General features: G+C 52.1%; 1 protein-coding gene across 1 annotated transcript; it reads left to right on the forward strand.

Annotated features, from left to right (window-relative positions):
- Positions 1-6109: 6109 nt before the first annotated feature.
- On the forward strand, positions 6110-8259 carry LOC119971536 (C-C motif chemokine 5-like). The gene is made up of 3 exons (XM_038807192.1): positions 6110-6473; positions 7485-7593; positions 7692-8259. The coding sequence occupies exons 1-3, from the start codon at positions 6392-6394 to the stop codon at positions 7804-7806; spliced, it is 306 nt and encodes a 101-aa protein (XP_038663120.1). The 5' UTR covers positions 6110-6391; the 3' UTR covers positions 7807-8259.
- The last annotated feature ends 6606 nt before the right edge of the window (positions 8260-14865 follow it).

The raw sequence follows: 14865 nt of genomic DNA on the forward strand, positions 1-14865 counted from the left end.
CGAAGAGTTGGGGAGAGTCGACTTTTAGGTTCGTGTTATGGGAGCGGCGTTTTCAGAACCCCAAAATGTATCATGGAGTTCAACCAACCTCTCCCTTTAATGTATTGTTGCTTTTTGGAACACCGCACACGGCTTGGTCTCCAGGTGTGGTATTACGGTATTGGGGCCTCACGGTAGTATGGTGGTTAGCATCAATGCTTCACAGCTCCAGGGTCCCAGGTTCGAGTCCCGGCTGTGTCACTGTCTGTGTGGAGTCTGCACGTCCTCCCCGTGTGTGCATGGGTTTCCTCCGGGTTCTCCGGTTTCCTCCCACAGTCCAAAGATGTGCGGGTTAGGTGGATTGGCCATGCTAAATTGCCCGTAGTGTAAGGTTAATGGGGGGATTGTTGGGTTACGGGTATGTGGGTTTAAGTAGGGTGATCATTGCTTGGCACAACATCGAGGGCCGAAGGGCCTGTTCTGTGCTGTACTGTTCTATGTTCTATGTTCTATTACAATTATGGACACATGGGTTTTTAAACATAAAACAATGTTTATTCCATGAATTCAACTTAACCTTTTTAAATAAACATTGGATCATTTACCACCCCTTACTTCAAAGATAACCCTGAAAATAATACAACACTAAATAATCCCTCAAAATGTTCCTTCAAACCTCCAAAAGACTTAATATCTTTAAACAGAAACACATCAGGTTAAAGACATTACTATTATGAGTTTAAATCATCCAAATGATTCAGCGATAGTCTTTCACGGCAGGGATCACCGCCCACAGATCCAGCTCACTGCAAACACAGGCACACCCCAAGTTCTCTTTCTTCATGCAGCTCTCAGCGAACCAGCCAGGCACTTTTCAGCTGCTCTCTCAAACTGAAACTAAAAGCAGAAGTGAGCTCAACTCAGCTACCCCACCCTCTGACATCACTTCAGTAATATGAGCTGCTCCATTTCTTAAAAGATACATTGCTTAAACATCCATTTCTTAAAGGTACTCTCACATGACAGTCGCGAGGCTGCGTATGGTGAGTGGGGGTAGGGGCCCCCCGAACTTCAGGGTTAGGCTCCGGAGGTTGCATTGGAAATCTAGTCCCAATAGGAGAGGAGCGCAGAGGTCTGGGAGCACATATAATTTAAAATTGGCAAACTCGGCACCCTGTATTGCTAGGGTTGCAGGAGTGCAACCTCGGATTTGCACCGAGTGCGACCCAGAGGCGAGGGAGATGGTTTGGTGCGCCGGGAAAATTGTGAGCGAGCAGCGTGTTACCATGTCCGGGTGAATGAAACTCTCTGTGCTCCCGGAGTCGAAAAGGCAAGGCGTCTCGTGCCCGTTTACCCGGACGGCCATCATAGAGCTCCGGAGGTGTTTGGGCCGCGACTGGTCCAGAGTGACCGCGCTGAGTTGCGGGTAGTCGGCGTGGCCGGAGGTGCTGGGGGGCTCCACGATAGCTGCCCTTGTTGATCATACGCGACGAGCAGCGTAGCAGATGGCAGCCAAGACGGCGGCCCCCGTTGGTCGAGCGTAGCGGGCGAGGAGGAAGATAGCATCCAAAATGGAGGCCCCCATGGATCGCACGTGACCGGCCGCGTGGGGAGGATGGCCAAGATGGCGGCCCCCGTGAGTTGGACGTTGTGTGAGGGGTGGAAGGTGGCTGCCCCCACAGATAGCACAAGGCTGATGATGCGTCTGCAGGGGGCAGAGTCAGCAGACACGCTGCCAGACTGCTGGGTCTGCGGACCTGTGAATCTGAGGATTGGGCCTGTGAGTTAGAGTTCTTGGACCTGGCCAGGCAAACTTTGGCGAAATGGCTTTTTCTCCCACAGCTGCTGCAGTTCGCGTTACGGGCCGGGCAGTGCTGCCGCGGGTGTTGGGACTGGTCGCGGAAGTAGCAGGGTAGCCCCCCATGATGGGTGGGCGGCCGCGCGGCACAAGCCTGGGGTAGTCTTTGGTTGGGGAGCCACGAGGGGGTCGCGTGGTCAGCCGGGAACACGTTAAGGATCTGGAACACTACTTCCAGAGAGGAGGCTAACTTTACCGTCTGATCCAGGACCAGGGCCCCCTATTCGAGTAGGCGCTGTCTCACGTAGTTGGACCGGACTCCTGCCACGTAGACGTCTCGGATGGCGAGTTCCATATGTTGAGTGGCCATAACGGCCTGGTAGTTGCAGCTGCGTGCGAGGACTTTGAGGTCGCGTAGGCAGTCTTCTAGAGATTCCCCGGGACGCTGGCGACGAGTGGTGAGAATGTGTCGCGCGTAGACCTCGTTCACGGGCCGTACATAGAGGCGTTCGAGCATCGCGAGGGCGTCTGCATAGGAGGAGGCCTCATCGAGTTGAACAGAGATTCAATGGCTCACCCGTGCGTGGAGGAGGCTCAGCTTCTGTTCGTTGGTGACGGAAGGCGTGGAAAAGGCTGTGAGATAGGCCTTGAAGCAGTGGAGCCAATGCGAAAAAATTTCTTTTACCTCCGCAGCCTGCGGATCGAGTTCCAGTCGGTTAGGTTTGAGAGCCGATTCCATAGTTGCGTTTAAGTTGATTAAACTGATGCGATCATCAATTCACTCGAGACATGAGTAGAAGTAAACCGTGGCTTTGATCAACTTAGAACAGTGCCTATCTGCGACTGAACCAATGCTGAGAACCGTCCACAGGTCGACTGCTCTTTATACCTCCCTTCAGGGGAGGAGCCATGGGAGGAGCTATGTTCCCCTGTGGATAATGCCATACAATGGTCCATAGAAGCCCACAAAGGTAACAGCATAGCACAGATACAAATACAAGGGCAACAGCCCAGATACAAATACACTGGTGGATTATTGGTATAATATATTCACCATAGCCAATTGACTCCAGGCACTGTTGAGGTGCAGCCTCTATCTAGCACAGCACAATTGAATGAACCGGCAACCAAGATACACATGGGGCGAATTAAGTTTTCAGTCACCTATATGATACTTTCTGGCTGTTCATCCTTATCATCTCCATCATCAGAACTGTCTATTTCACGAGTTGCTTCAAATATTTGATTCCTGTCTTTTGGACAATTCCTTACATACTGATAGTTAGAACCAAACCGGTAACACCTACATAGAACATAGAACAGTACAGCACAGAACAGGCCCTTCGGCCCTCAATGTTGTGCCGAGCCATGATCACCCTACTCAAACCCACGTATCCACCCTATACCCGTAACCCAACAACCTCCCCCTTAACCTTTTTATTAGGACACTACGGGCAATTTAGCATGGCCAATCCACCTAACCCGCACATCTTTGGACTGGGAGGAAACCGGAGCACCCGGAGGAAACCCACGCACACAGGGGGAGGACGTGCAGACTCCACACAGACAGTGACCCAGCCGGGAATCGAACCTGGGACCCTGGAGCTGTGAAGCATTTATGCTAACCACCATGCTACCCTGCTGCCCTATTATTATTCCCCGTGTATTTTTGCTTCTCCGTCTCTCCTTCATCCTTTCACACTCTTCTTCAACTTGTTCTTTGATTAAGTCTTGATCATCAACCTTAATATCTGCTGGTGTGGTTTTGTGTTAAGTTGAGTTGGGGAGAACCCGGGGGTCTGGGCGTGTGGGTTTCTGGTGAATGAGTGAAGAATGGGTTAAATCCGCAGTGATAGACCCGAAATGGAGAATGAAGAATTGGAAACTGAGTGAAGCAGACATTTAAAGAACGACACCATTAGAACCATTTCAAATACAGACTGATTAATTGACGTGATAATCTACTGGGTCACAGGCAGAATATAGAAGGTGTTTCTGGACTGGATCCACAAAGCAATTCTCTCATCACTTCTAATTTTCCAGCGATGAATGTCAATGATTCTCGATAGTAACTAACTTTCCCGGTGTAAAGAGAGTAACAGTATTCCCTTCTCTGAAATCTGACATCGACAATGTGAGTGTAGATTTATTTGTTCTCAAGGGAAGCACGGTAGCATTGTAGGGCAGCACGGTAGCATTGTGGATAGCACAATTGCTTCACAGCTCCAGGGTCCCAGGTTCGATTCCGGCTTGGGTCATTGTCTGTGCGGAGTCTGCACATCCTCCCCGTGTGTGCGTGGGTTTCCTCTGGGAGCTCCGGTTTCCTCCCACAGTCCACAGATGTGCAGATTAGGTGGATTGGCCATGATAAATTGCCCTTAGTGTCCAAAATTGCCCTTAGTGTTGGGTGGGGTTACTAGGTTATGAGGATAGGGTGGAGTTGTTGACCTTGGGTAGGGTGCTCTTTCCAAGAGTCGATGGGCCAAGTGGCCTCCTTCTGCACTGTAAATTCTATGATAATCTATGATTAATCTAGGACAAAGGTTCGGCACAACATCGTGGGCCAAAGAGCCTGTTCTCTGCTGTATTTTTCTATGTTTTATGTTCTAATGTGACTTTTGTGTGCAGTATAAAGGGTTAACATTATTGATATGGTCATCTGTGGGTCACATGATGATGTGACCCTGTCAGTCATGTGTTTGAGAGTTTGGAATCATGCTTCGGAGTAACGTTCCTATTCTGTAAGCGCTTTCAAAGCAGCACTAACACACAACACTTAACCAGATGCCAGAGTATATCTGCTAACCAAGTCCCACACCGATAGTCCAATATACAAGGAGCAGCTCAGAACAATCCTTTCATTAACACCATCACTGATCTGATTCTCAGCTGTAGGTCACTGGGTCACAGTCCCTACTCTCACACAGAAGGTCAGAACTTCAAACCTCACTCAGAAACCTGGAGCACACAACCTCGACTGACTCTTCCATTCCAAACTGAGGGAAAGCTGCACTGCCAGGTGTGCAGTATTTCAGAGGAGATGTTAAACTGAGGCCCTGTCTGCCCTCTAAGTGGATGTAATAAATCTGAATGTCTTTATTTGGGCGAAGAGAAGGGCAGCACTACCTGGTGACCTGGGAATTATTTATCCCTCAATGAACATCATTAATGATTATCAAGCTGCTATTACATTGCTGGCAGTGGAATCTTGCTGTGTACAAACCTCCTGCTGTCATTCCAACATTAAAACAAATCTTTTATTGTCACAATTAGGCTTATATTAACACTGCAATGAAGTTACTGTGAAAAGTCCCTAGTCGCCACATTCCGGCACCAGTCCGGGTGCACAGAGGGAGAATTCAAAATTCTCAGTAATGCACGATCAATTATCCAATGACGAGAGTTAGATGCAATTGAGGCTTTATTACACTAAGATGTGTGGCCTCCTACAGCAGCTGGCGAAGTGGCTGCTGTACCGGGAGAACAGGGTAGAGAACGGGCAGCAGGGTAGCATGGTGGTTAGCATAAATGCTTCACAGCTCCAGGGTCCCAGGTTCGATTCCCGGCTGGGTCACTGTCTGTGTGGAGTCTGCACGTCCTCCCCCTGTGTGCGTGGGTTTCCTCCGGGTGCTCCGGTTTCCTCCCACAGTCCAAAGATGTGCGGGTTAGGTGGATTGGCCATGCTAAATTGCCCGTAGTGTCCTAATAAAAGTAAGGTTAAGGGGGGGGGGGTGTTGGGTTACAGGTATTTGGTGGATACGTGGGTTTGAGTAGGGTGATCATGGCTCGGCACAACATTGAGGGCCGAAGGGCCTGTTCTGTGCTGTACTGTTCTATGTTAACACATATTTATACTCCGCCAACTGGGCGGAGCCAGCAGGCAGGGAACTACCCATGTACCTGTAGTACAGGGCCTTACCACAAAACACCTACATCCTCTATATACAATATATACATCAGTGGTGACTACCACACTCAGCTGGTATGGGAATTGAAGCTGCGCTGCTGGCCTTTTCTGCATTACAAACAAGCTGTCTAGCCCACTGAGCTAAACCATTATAACAGTGACTACACATCAGGAGTATGTCAGTGACTGTGAACCATTTTGACACATTCTGAGGTAATGAAAGGCGTTATGGAAATGCAGCCTTTCCATATTTTACACACACATTGATATGTTTTGATGCGAAACTCACTGCCTGTTCAGAGCTGTGTCCCACAGGGTGCTCAGAGTGGAATGGCTCAATCAGGAAGCTCAATACTTCTCATTGGCTATCTCCTTGCCACAGATGGGGAAGTGATGAGATTGTCTGAGGGAAATGAGCTGGCAGTTTGCTCAGAATCACTGACCAAGGAAGTTCGAGGCGTTCCATCCTAATTAACCCAAGAACTCCCTTTCACAGAATAACATGGAGTTCCCATTTCAGGGAATGTCAGAATGGGGGAACAATTACACCTGGGAACTTTCATTGCTGGAGAATGGGCAAAGTTCCAGGGGGACCCCGTGTTGCAGACTCTGCAGTTTGACACAATATAAACCGTGAGGTGATACCTGACTCCTCAGTCCACACTCACTCTTCAACACTCAACACTTCCAAGTTGGCAAAGGACAAGATGAAGACAGCACTCTGTGTGGCTGCTGCTGTTTTGGGAACACTGGTGATCTGCTTGATCCAGGATGTTGCTGCTTCACCGGGTAAGAGAGAGAGACTTCCTTATTGGCAATGTTCTCCGAGAATGTTAGAATGGACAAAACTGTTACAAACACGTTAGAAACTCACTGCTCAATTCATCAACTGCTTGTATTATTGATTAGTGTCCAATGTCATTATTCCTCCTCACTCTGTCCAGAGGAAGCAGCAGACAGTTAAATTACTGAGTCCTAACCTCTGATTTATAAAGATTATCTTTTCTACTCAACGTCTCTATGAATCCATTTGCTTTTTAACTGCGAGATTAACCTGTGTGTGTAAACCCACAGTTCTCTCTGTTCCTGCTCCCACAGTCACCTTTCATATTGGATATCTCGGAATGGGAAAGTAAATTTCAATCTCAAACAGAGTGAGGAGCAGATTTTGGAGCAGGAATTCGAAAGCTTCATATTTATGGTGCCTTTTCGCTAACTTCATTTGAAGCCCACTTGTGACAATAAGCGATTTTCATTCATTGGGAAATAAGAGTCTAAATGCAGTTCAGGAACAAATGGATCCAGTGATAGAGAGAGAGGAATCAGTGAAGGTGATGAGACAGGACATGAAAGTCATTGGAAAGATCAAACACAGACCTGGAGATTATTCCTGCAGGAGAGAACGGAAAACCAGGGAAGTGATGTTGATGTTCTATAGAAACCTGGATAGTTCACACTTGGAGCACTGGGCATCATTCTGATCACCTTGTTAGTAAAATCATGTTCTGGCACTGGTGAGGGATCAACTGATTTTAAAATATGATCCCAGATGTGGGAGAAAATATTAATCAGGAAAAATTGAACAGGTTGTGTGTTTTCGCTATAAGAGAAATCTGGGAGGTGTCTGTGAGAAGAGGTTGATAAACACCAGTATAGACCAGATGGGCCGAATGGCCTGTTTCTGTTATATGGACATGGTGTATTTTTATGGAATCACATGACGGATAATGTTATTATTGTGAGAATCTGCTGTGATCCCCGTTTGATATATAATGTGTCCATTTCTCTATCTCATTCCAGCTGGCACTGTAACATTAGAATGCTGTGAACATTTTAAACCCACTCCCATTATTCATAAAAGGCTGGTGAGCTACAAGGAAACAATTGGCTGCTCCACTCCCGCCGTTGTGTAAGTGTTTCAAGATGTTTTGATGGCAGTGTGTTTAAAGGAAAGATTTGGAGCTGGTGTCTGTGACTCTCTAACCTCATTTCATTTGGTTATTACAGTTTTACAAACAGACAAAATATGAAGATTTGCGCTAAAGCGAGTGAGAAATGGGTTCAAGCTGCTGTCAGATTTCTGGAAAGGAGACTGAAGAATGAAGAGAGAAGAAAACATTAAAATCACAGCATTTTAAAACCATTTCAAGTACAGAGACTGTTGAAGTGACACAATATCCTACTGGGTCACAGGCAGAATGTAGAAGGTGTTTCGGGACTGGTTCCAAATGCTAATTCTGTGATCATTTGTAAATTTACGGCTGATGTGATCATTAGTACTAAAGATTCTCCATGCCCCTAACTATTCCCCTGGAAACCACAATCGGCAAAAGTGACAAAAACAAGATGGTGTCACTGTGTAAAGGTGGCTGCCAGCCAATGAAAACCCGGTGGGAGGATGTTTTCTGAGGGAGGAGACGGGTTAGGGAGACACCAGGATTCTCTGTCTCCATTAATAATCTCGATGTTTTTATTATTCAATCCCTTCTCTTCACTCAATGCTTCATTGATCTCTCAGCTCCTCATTTTTGTTAACTAAATGTGACGATGCAATAAAGGCGATTCATGAAATAAACTCTCTTGTTATCTCTCAGCAACTTCATTCCCCATTTTTATTAAACAGACAAACACGTTTGAATTCCCTCCCAATTTTAGCTTCATTTCCTGCAGGGAAGATTTTACAAAGATAAAGAACAATACAGCACAGGAACAGGCCCGTTGACCCTCCAGGCCTATACCGGGCATGATACCAACGCTTGGCCTCAGAACTTCCTTGTGCCATGTCCCTTTATACCCATCCTATCCATGTATTTGTCAAGATGCCTTTTGAACACCATTAATGTATCTGCTTCCACAATCTCCCTTGGCAACTCATTCCAGGCATTCACCATCCTCTGTGTATAAAACGTACCTCGCACATCTCCTCTAAACTTTGCCCCACGGACCTTAAACCTATGCCCCTGGGTACTGACCCCTCCACCCTGGGAAAGAATGCCTGCCCATCCACTCTATCCACGCTACGCATAATCTTGCAGACCTCTAGCAGGTCACCCCTCAACCTCCGTCTTTCTAATGAAAACAGTCCGAGTCTATTCAGCCTCTCCACATAGCTAACATCCAGGCAACATCCTGGGAAACATACTCTGCACCCTCTCCAAAGCCTCCACGTCCTTCTGGTAGTGTGGCAACCAGAATTGTGTGCAATATTCCAAGTACGGCCTCACCAAGGTTCGATACAACTGTAGCATGCCTTGAAAGTTTTTATACTCGATGTCCTGTCCAATGAAGGCAAGCATTCTATATGCTTTCATTTTTTAACATTTATTTAAAAATAATTTTATTGGAATTTTTTGAAAAATATATATCAACAAAATAATAATAACAATAATAGTAATAAACACCCCCTGGCACCCGTAGCAACGCATATTACAAACCCCCCCCCCCCCCCACCCCCAACCCCAATAAACAACAAAATAAATTAACAATAAGCAATTAACTTAAACATTATCCCCCTAAACCCCCCCCACCCTTCCCCCTCCCTTCCCCCCCTTTCCCCCCTTCTTTCCCCCCTTCTTTCCCCCGCTTTCTTTCCCCCCCTTCTTTCCCCCCCTTCCCCCCTTCCTCCCCTCTTCCCCCCCTCTTCCCCCTTTTCCCCCCTCCTCCCCCTCCCCTTCCCTTCCCCCCCTCTTCCTCCTTCCCCCCTCTTCCCCTTCCCCCCCTCTTCCCCTCTTCCCCCCCTCTTCCCCCTTTCCCCCCTCCTCCCCCCTCCCCTTCCCTTCCCCCCTCTTCCCCCCTCTTCCCCCTTCCCCCCTCTTCCCCTTCCCCCTCTCTTCCCCTTCCCCCCTCCCCCTCCCCCCTCCTTCCCCCCTCCCCTCCCCCTCCCCCTTCCCCCTTCCCTCCCTCCCGCCTCCCCCTCCTTCCCCCCCTCCCCCTTCCCCTCCCCCCTCCCCCCTTCCCCCTCCCCCCCTTCCCCCTCCCCCCTCCTTCCCTCTCCCCCTTCCCCCCTCCCCCCTCCTTCCCCCTCCCTCCCCCTCCTTCCCCCCTCCTCCCTTCCCCTCCCTCCCCCTCCTTCCCCCCCTCCCCCTCCTTCCCCCCTTCCCCCTCCCCCTTCCCCTCCTTCCCCCTCCCCCCTCCCCCTCCCTTCCCCCTCCCCCCCTCCCCCTCCTTCCTCCTCCCCCCTCCTTCCCCCCCTCCTTCCCCTCCTTCCCCCCCTCTTCCCCCCTCCTCCTTCCCCCCCTCCTTCCCCCCCTCCTTCCCCCCCTCCTTCCCTCCCCCTCCTTTTCCCTCCCCCCTCCTTTTCCCCCCCCCCCCCCTCCTTTTCCCTCCCCCCTCCTTTTCCCTCCCCCCTCCTTCCCCCCCGGGTTGCCGCTGCTGACCTAGTACCTTATCGTTGAGCCAGAAATTCGAGGAAAGTTTCCACCTCCTAAAGAACCCTTGTACCGACCCCCTCAGGGCGAATTTGACCTTCTCCAGCTGAATGAATCCCGCCATGTCATTAATCCAGGTCTCCACGCTCGGAGGTCTCGCATCCTTCCACTGCAACAAGATCCTCCGCCGGGCTACTAGGGACGCAAAGGCCAAGACATCGGCCTCTTTCGCCTCCTGCACTCCCGGCTCCACCCCAACCCCAAATATCGCGAGTCCCCAGCCTGGCTTGACCCTGGATCCCACCACCCTCGACACCGTCCTCGCCACCCCCTTCCAGAACTCCTCCAGTGCCGGGCATGCCCAGAACATATGGGCATGGTTCGCTGGACTCCCCGAACACCTAACGCACCTGTCTTCGCCCTGCTCATTCTAGATCCGGACATGTGGGCCCGGTGCAGCACCTGGAACTGGATGAGACTAAGCCTCGCACATGAAGAGGAGGAGTTCCCCCTCTCCAGGGCGTCCGCCCATGTCCCCTCCTCAATCTGCTCCCCCAGCTCCACCTCCCACTTAGTATTCAGCTCCTCTACTGACGCCTCCCCCACCTCCTGCATTACCTGGTAGATGTCAGACACCTTCCCATCCCCGACCCACACCCCCGAAAGCACCCTATCCCTTACCCCCCGCGGGAGCAGCAAAGGTAACCCCTCCACCTGTCGCCTAGCAAACGCCTTGACCTGAAAGTACCTTGAAAGTACCTGAACATATTCCCCGGGGGGAGCTCAAACTTCTCCTCCAGTTCACCAAGGCTCGCGAACCTCCCGTCGATAAACAGGTCTCCCAACTTCCTAATGCCCGCCCTGTGCCACCCCAGGAACCCGCCATCCATGTTCCCTGGGACAAACCGGTGGTTCCCCCGCAATGGGGCCTCCACCGAGCCCCCCACTTCCCCCCTGTGCCGCCTCCACTGCCCCCAAATTTTGAGGGTAGCCGCCACCACCAGGCTCGTAGTGTACCTCGTTGGAGGGAGCGGCAACGGCGCCGTTACCAGTGCCTTCAGGCTCATGCCTCCACAGGACGCCATCTCCATCCATTTCCATGCTGCCCCCTCCCCATCCATTACCCACTTACGTACCATCGAGACGTTAGCCGCCCAATAGTACCCAGAGAGGTTGGGCAGCGCCAGCCCCCCTCTATCCCTGCCCTGCTCCAAAAAGACCCTCCTTACCCTCGGAGTCCTGTGCACCCAAACAAATCCCAGAATGTTGCTGCTCACCCTCCTAAAAAGGCCCTTGGAATGAAAATGGGGAGGCACTGAAACAAAAACAAAAACCTCGGGAGGACCGTCATTTTAACGGACTGTACTCTACCCGCCAACGACAGCGGCAGCATGTCCAACCTTTTAAATTCCTCCTCCATCTGCTCCACCAACCTAGTCAAATTGAGCTTGTGCAGAGTCCCCCAGCTCCTAGCCACCTGAACCCACAGGTACCTAAAACTCCTCACTGCCCTCTTTAGCGGGAGCCTACCAATCCCCTCCTCCTGATCTCTCGGGTGTACGACAAACAGCTCAATCTTGCCCAGGTTCAATTTATATCCCGAGAAACTCCCGAACTCAGCAAGAATCTCCATCACCTCCGGCATTCCCCCCACCGGGTCTGCTACATACAACAGCAAGTCGTCCGCATACAGCGACACTCGATGCTCCTCCCCACCTTGCACCAAACCCCTCCACCTCCTCGACTCCCTGAGAGCCATGGCAAGAGGCATCAAAAAAGCAAGGGGGACAGGGGGCACCCCTGCCTCGTCCCACGGTGGAGCCTGAAGTACTTTGACCTCCTCCCATTTGTCGCTACACTCGCCATCGGGGCCTCGTACAGCAACCTCACCCATTTAATAAACCCCACCCCAAACCCGAACCTCTCCAACACCTCCCACAAGTACCCCCACTCAACCCTGTCAAAGGCCTTCTCCGCATCCAATGCCACCACAATCTCCGCCTCTCCTTCTGCTGCCGGCATCATTATCACATTTAGCAGCCTTCGCACGTTAGTGTTCAGCTGCCTCCCCTTCACAAAACCTGTCTGATCTTCATGTATCACCCCCGGCACCCAGTCCTCTATTCTAGTAGCCAAGATCTTCGCCAGCAACTTGGCGTCTACATTCAGCAGCGAAATCGGCCTGTATGATCCACACTGCAAGGGGTCCTTATCACGCTTCAGGATCAGGGAAATCAGCGCCCGAGACATCATCGGGGGCAGAACACCCCTCTCCCATGCCTCGTTGAAGGTCCTAACCAACAGGGGGCCCAGCAGGTCCGCATATTTCTTATAAAATTCAACCGGGAACCTATCCGGTCCCGGCGCCTTCCCCGACTGCATGTGGCCAATCCCACTGACCAGCTCCTCCAACTCAATCGGCACCCCCAGTCCCTCCACCTGCTCCTCCTGCACCCTTGGGAATCGGAGCCCATCCAAAAAACTCTCCATTCCCCCTCCCACCGCCGGCGGCTCCGACCGGTACAGTTCCCTATAGAAGTCCCTAAAGACTTCATTGACCTCTGCCCCCTGTCGCACCACATTCCCAACTCTATCCTTCACTCCACCAATCTCCCTAGCTGCGTCCCGCTTACGAAGCTGGTGCGCCAGCATCCTGCTCGCCTTCTCTCCATACTCATAGACCGCTCCCTGCGCCTTCCTCCACTATGTCTCCGCCTTCCTGGTGGTCAATAAATCAAACTTGGCCTGCAGGCTATGCCGCTCCCCCAACAATCCCTCCTCCGGGGCCTCCGCATACCTCCTATCCACACTCAACAGCTCCTCCACCAGTCTCTCCATCTCCCTCCTCTCCCCCCTCTCCCTATGGGCTCGGATGGAGATCAGCTCCCCCCTAATCACTGCCTTCAGAGCCTCCCACACCATCCCCACCTGGACCTCCCCAGTATCATTGACCTCGAGGTACCTCTCGATACATCCCCGAACCCTCCTACACACCTCCTCATCCGCCAACAACCCCACGTCCAGACGCCAAAGCGGGCGCTGGTCCCGCACCTCCCCCATCTCCAGATCCACCCAATGCGGAGCATGGTCCGAAATTGTAATAGCCGAATACTCGGCCTCCTCCACCCTCGGGACCAGTCCCCTACTCAAAACAAAAAAATCAATGCGGGAATAAACCCTGTGCACATGGGAGAAAAAAAGAGTACTCCCAAGCCCTCGGCCTCCCAAACCTCCAGGGATCCACTCCTCCCATCTGGTCCATAAACCCCCTCAACACCTTGGCCGCCGCCGGCCTCCTGCCTATCCTTGAACAAGAACGATCCAGTTGGGGATCCAGCACCGTATTGAAGTCCCCCCCCATGATCAAGCCCCCCACCTCCAGGCCAGGAATGCGGCCCAACATACGCCTCATGAAACCAGCATCATCCCAATTTGGGGCGCACACATTAACCAACACCACCCTCTCCCCCTGCAGCTTACCGCTCACCATCACATATCTGCAGCCGCTATCAGCCACAACCTCAGACGCCTCAAATGCCACCCTCTTCTCTACCAGGATCGCCACCCCCCGGTTCTTCGAGTCGAGCCCTGAGTGGAAAACCTGCCCCACCCACCCCTTCCTCAGACGGACCTGGTCCGCCACCTTCAGGTGGGTCTCCTGGAGCATGGCCACGTCCGCCTTCAGCCCGTTCAGATGCGAAAACACCCGGGCCCGCTTAACCGGCCCATTCAACCCCCTCACGTTCCACGTAATCAGCCGGATCAGGGGGCACCCCGCCCCCCTCCCCCGTCGACTAGCCATAGCCCATCGACTGCTCGCCCCTGGCCAGCACCCATTCGGCCCGTTTCCCACGGCAATAGAACTTCACCCCGACCCACCCGACCCGCACCAACTCCTCCCTGGCCAATCCAGCAGCAAACCAGAATCCGTCCCACCGCCCAGGCTAGGACCCCTCCTAGCCGCGACTCTCCCTCCACTGTACTCCCATGAGCCAGCTGGCTTCTGCTGACCCGGCAGCTCCCGCTCTAACTCCGACCCCTCCCGATATGAGGTCCCCCCTCCTCCCCTGCATCAGCTCTTTGGCACCGCCCCAGCGCAGGAAACCCGGTCTAATAACCACGCCCCTCGCCACCAGCTCCACCCCCTCGTCCCGCAGCGCGGGAAACCAGAGAAAAGCCCGCGCTTTCACACTGCCCCACCCCACCAACGCAGCTCCCAAACAGCAGTCCCAACCCAACTACCCACTCCGTACAAACAAAGACACATATCAACCACAAACCCCAGTACCCCCCATAGAACACAAAACCATAACCCACATTGTCCGAAAGCGAGAGAAAAAACAGAAACAAACAGAATAACCCGCTACAGCATAAACAATGGTACAGAAGTAGAAAAACTCCCACAGCCCCCAATCTCTAGTTCGAGTCCAGCTTTTCAGCCTGCATAAAGGCCCACGCTTCCTCCGGGGACTCAAAGTAGTGATGCCGGTCCTTGTAGGTGACCCACAGGCGCGCAGGCGGCAACATGCCGAACTTCACCTGCCTGCTGTGGAGCACCGCCTTCGCCCGGTTAAACCCGGCTCTCCGCTTGGCCACCTCCGCACTCCAGTCCTGGTAGATACGCACTTCCGAATTCTCCCACTTACTACTCCTCACCTTCTTGGCCCATCGGAGAACACACTCCCGGTCACTGAACCGATGGAACCGCACCAGCACCGCCTACGGGGGTTCATTCGCCTTAGGCCGCCTGGCCAGTACTCTGTGGGCCCCCTCCAGCTCCAGCGGCAGATGGAGGGCTCCTGCCCCCACCAGCG

The sequence above is a fragment of the Scyliorhinus canicula genome, chromosome 9 (genome assembly GCF_902713615.1).
Source record: "Scyliorhinus canicula chromosome 9, sScyCan1.1, whole genome shotgun sequence".
NCBI classification, from domain to species: Eukaryota; Metazoa; Chordata; class Chondrichthyes; order Carcharhiniformes; family Scyliorhinidae; genus Scyliorhinus; species Scyliorhinus canicula.

What these genes read in the sequence shown, in the direction of transcription:
- LOC119971536 (XM_038807192.1), top strand. Translation starts at nt 6,392, where the DNA reads ATGAAGACAGCACTCTGTGTGGCTGCTGCTGTTTTGGGAACACTGGTG. An exon ending in GGATGTTGCTGCTTCACCGG is followed by an intron (nt 6,474 to 7,484) that starts GTAAGAGAGAGA and finishes ATCTCATTCCAG; the next exon opens with CTGGCACTGTAACATTAGAA. An exon ending in TGCTCCACTCCCGCCGTTGT is followed by an intron (nt 7,594 to 7,691) that starts GTAAGTGTTTCA and finishes TGGTTATTACAG; the next exon opens with TTTTACAAACAGACAAAATA.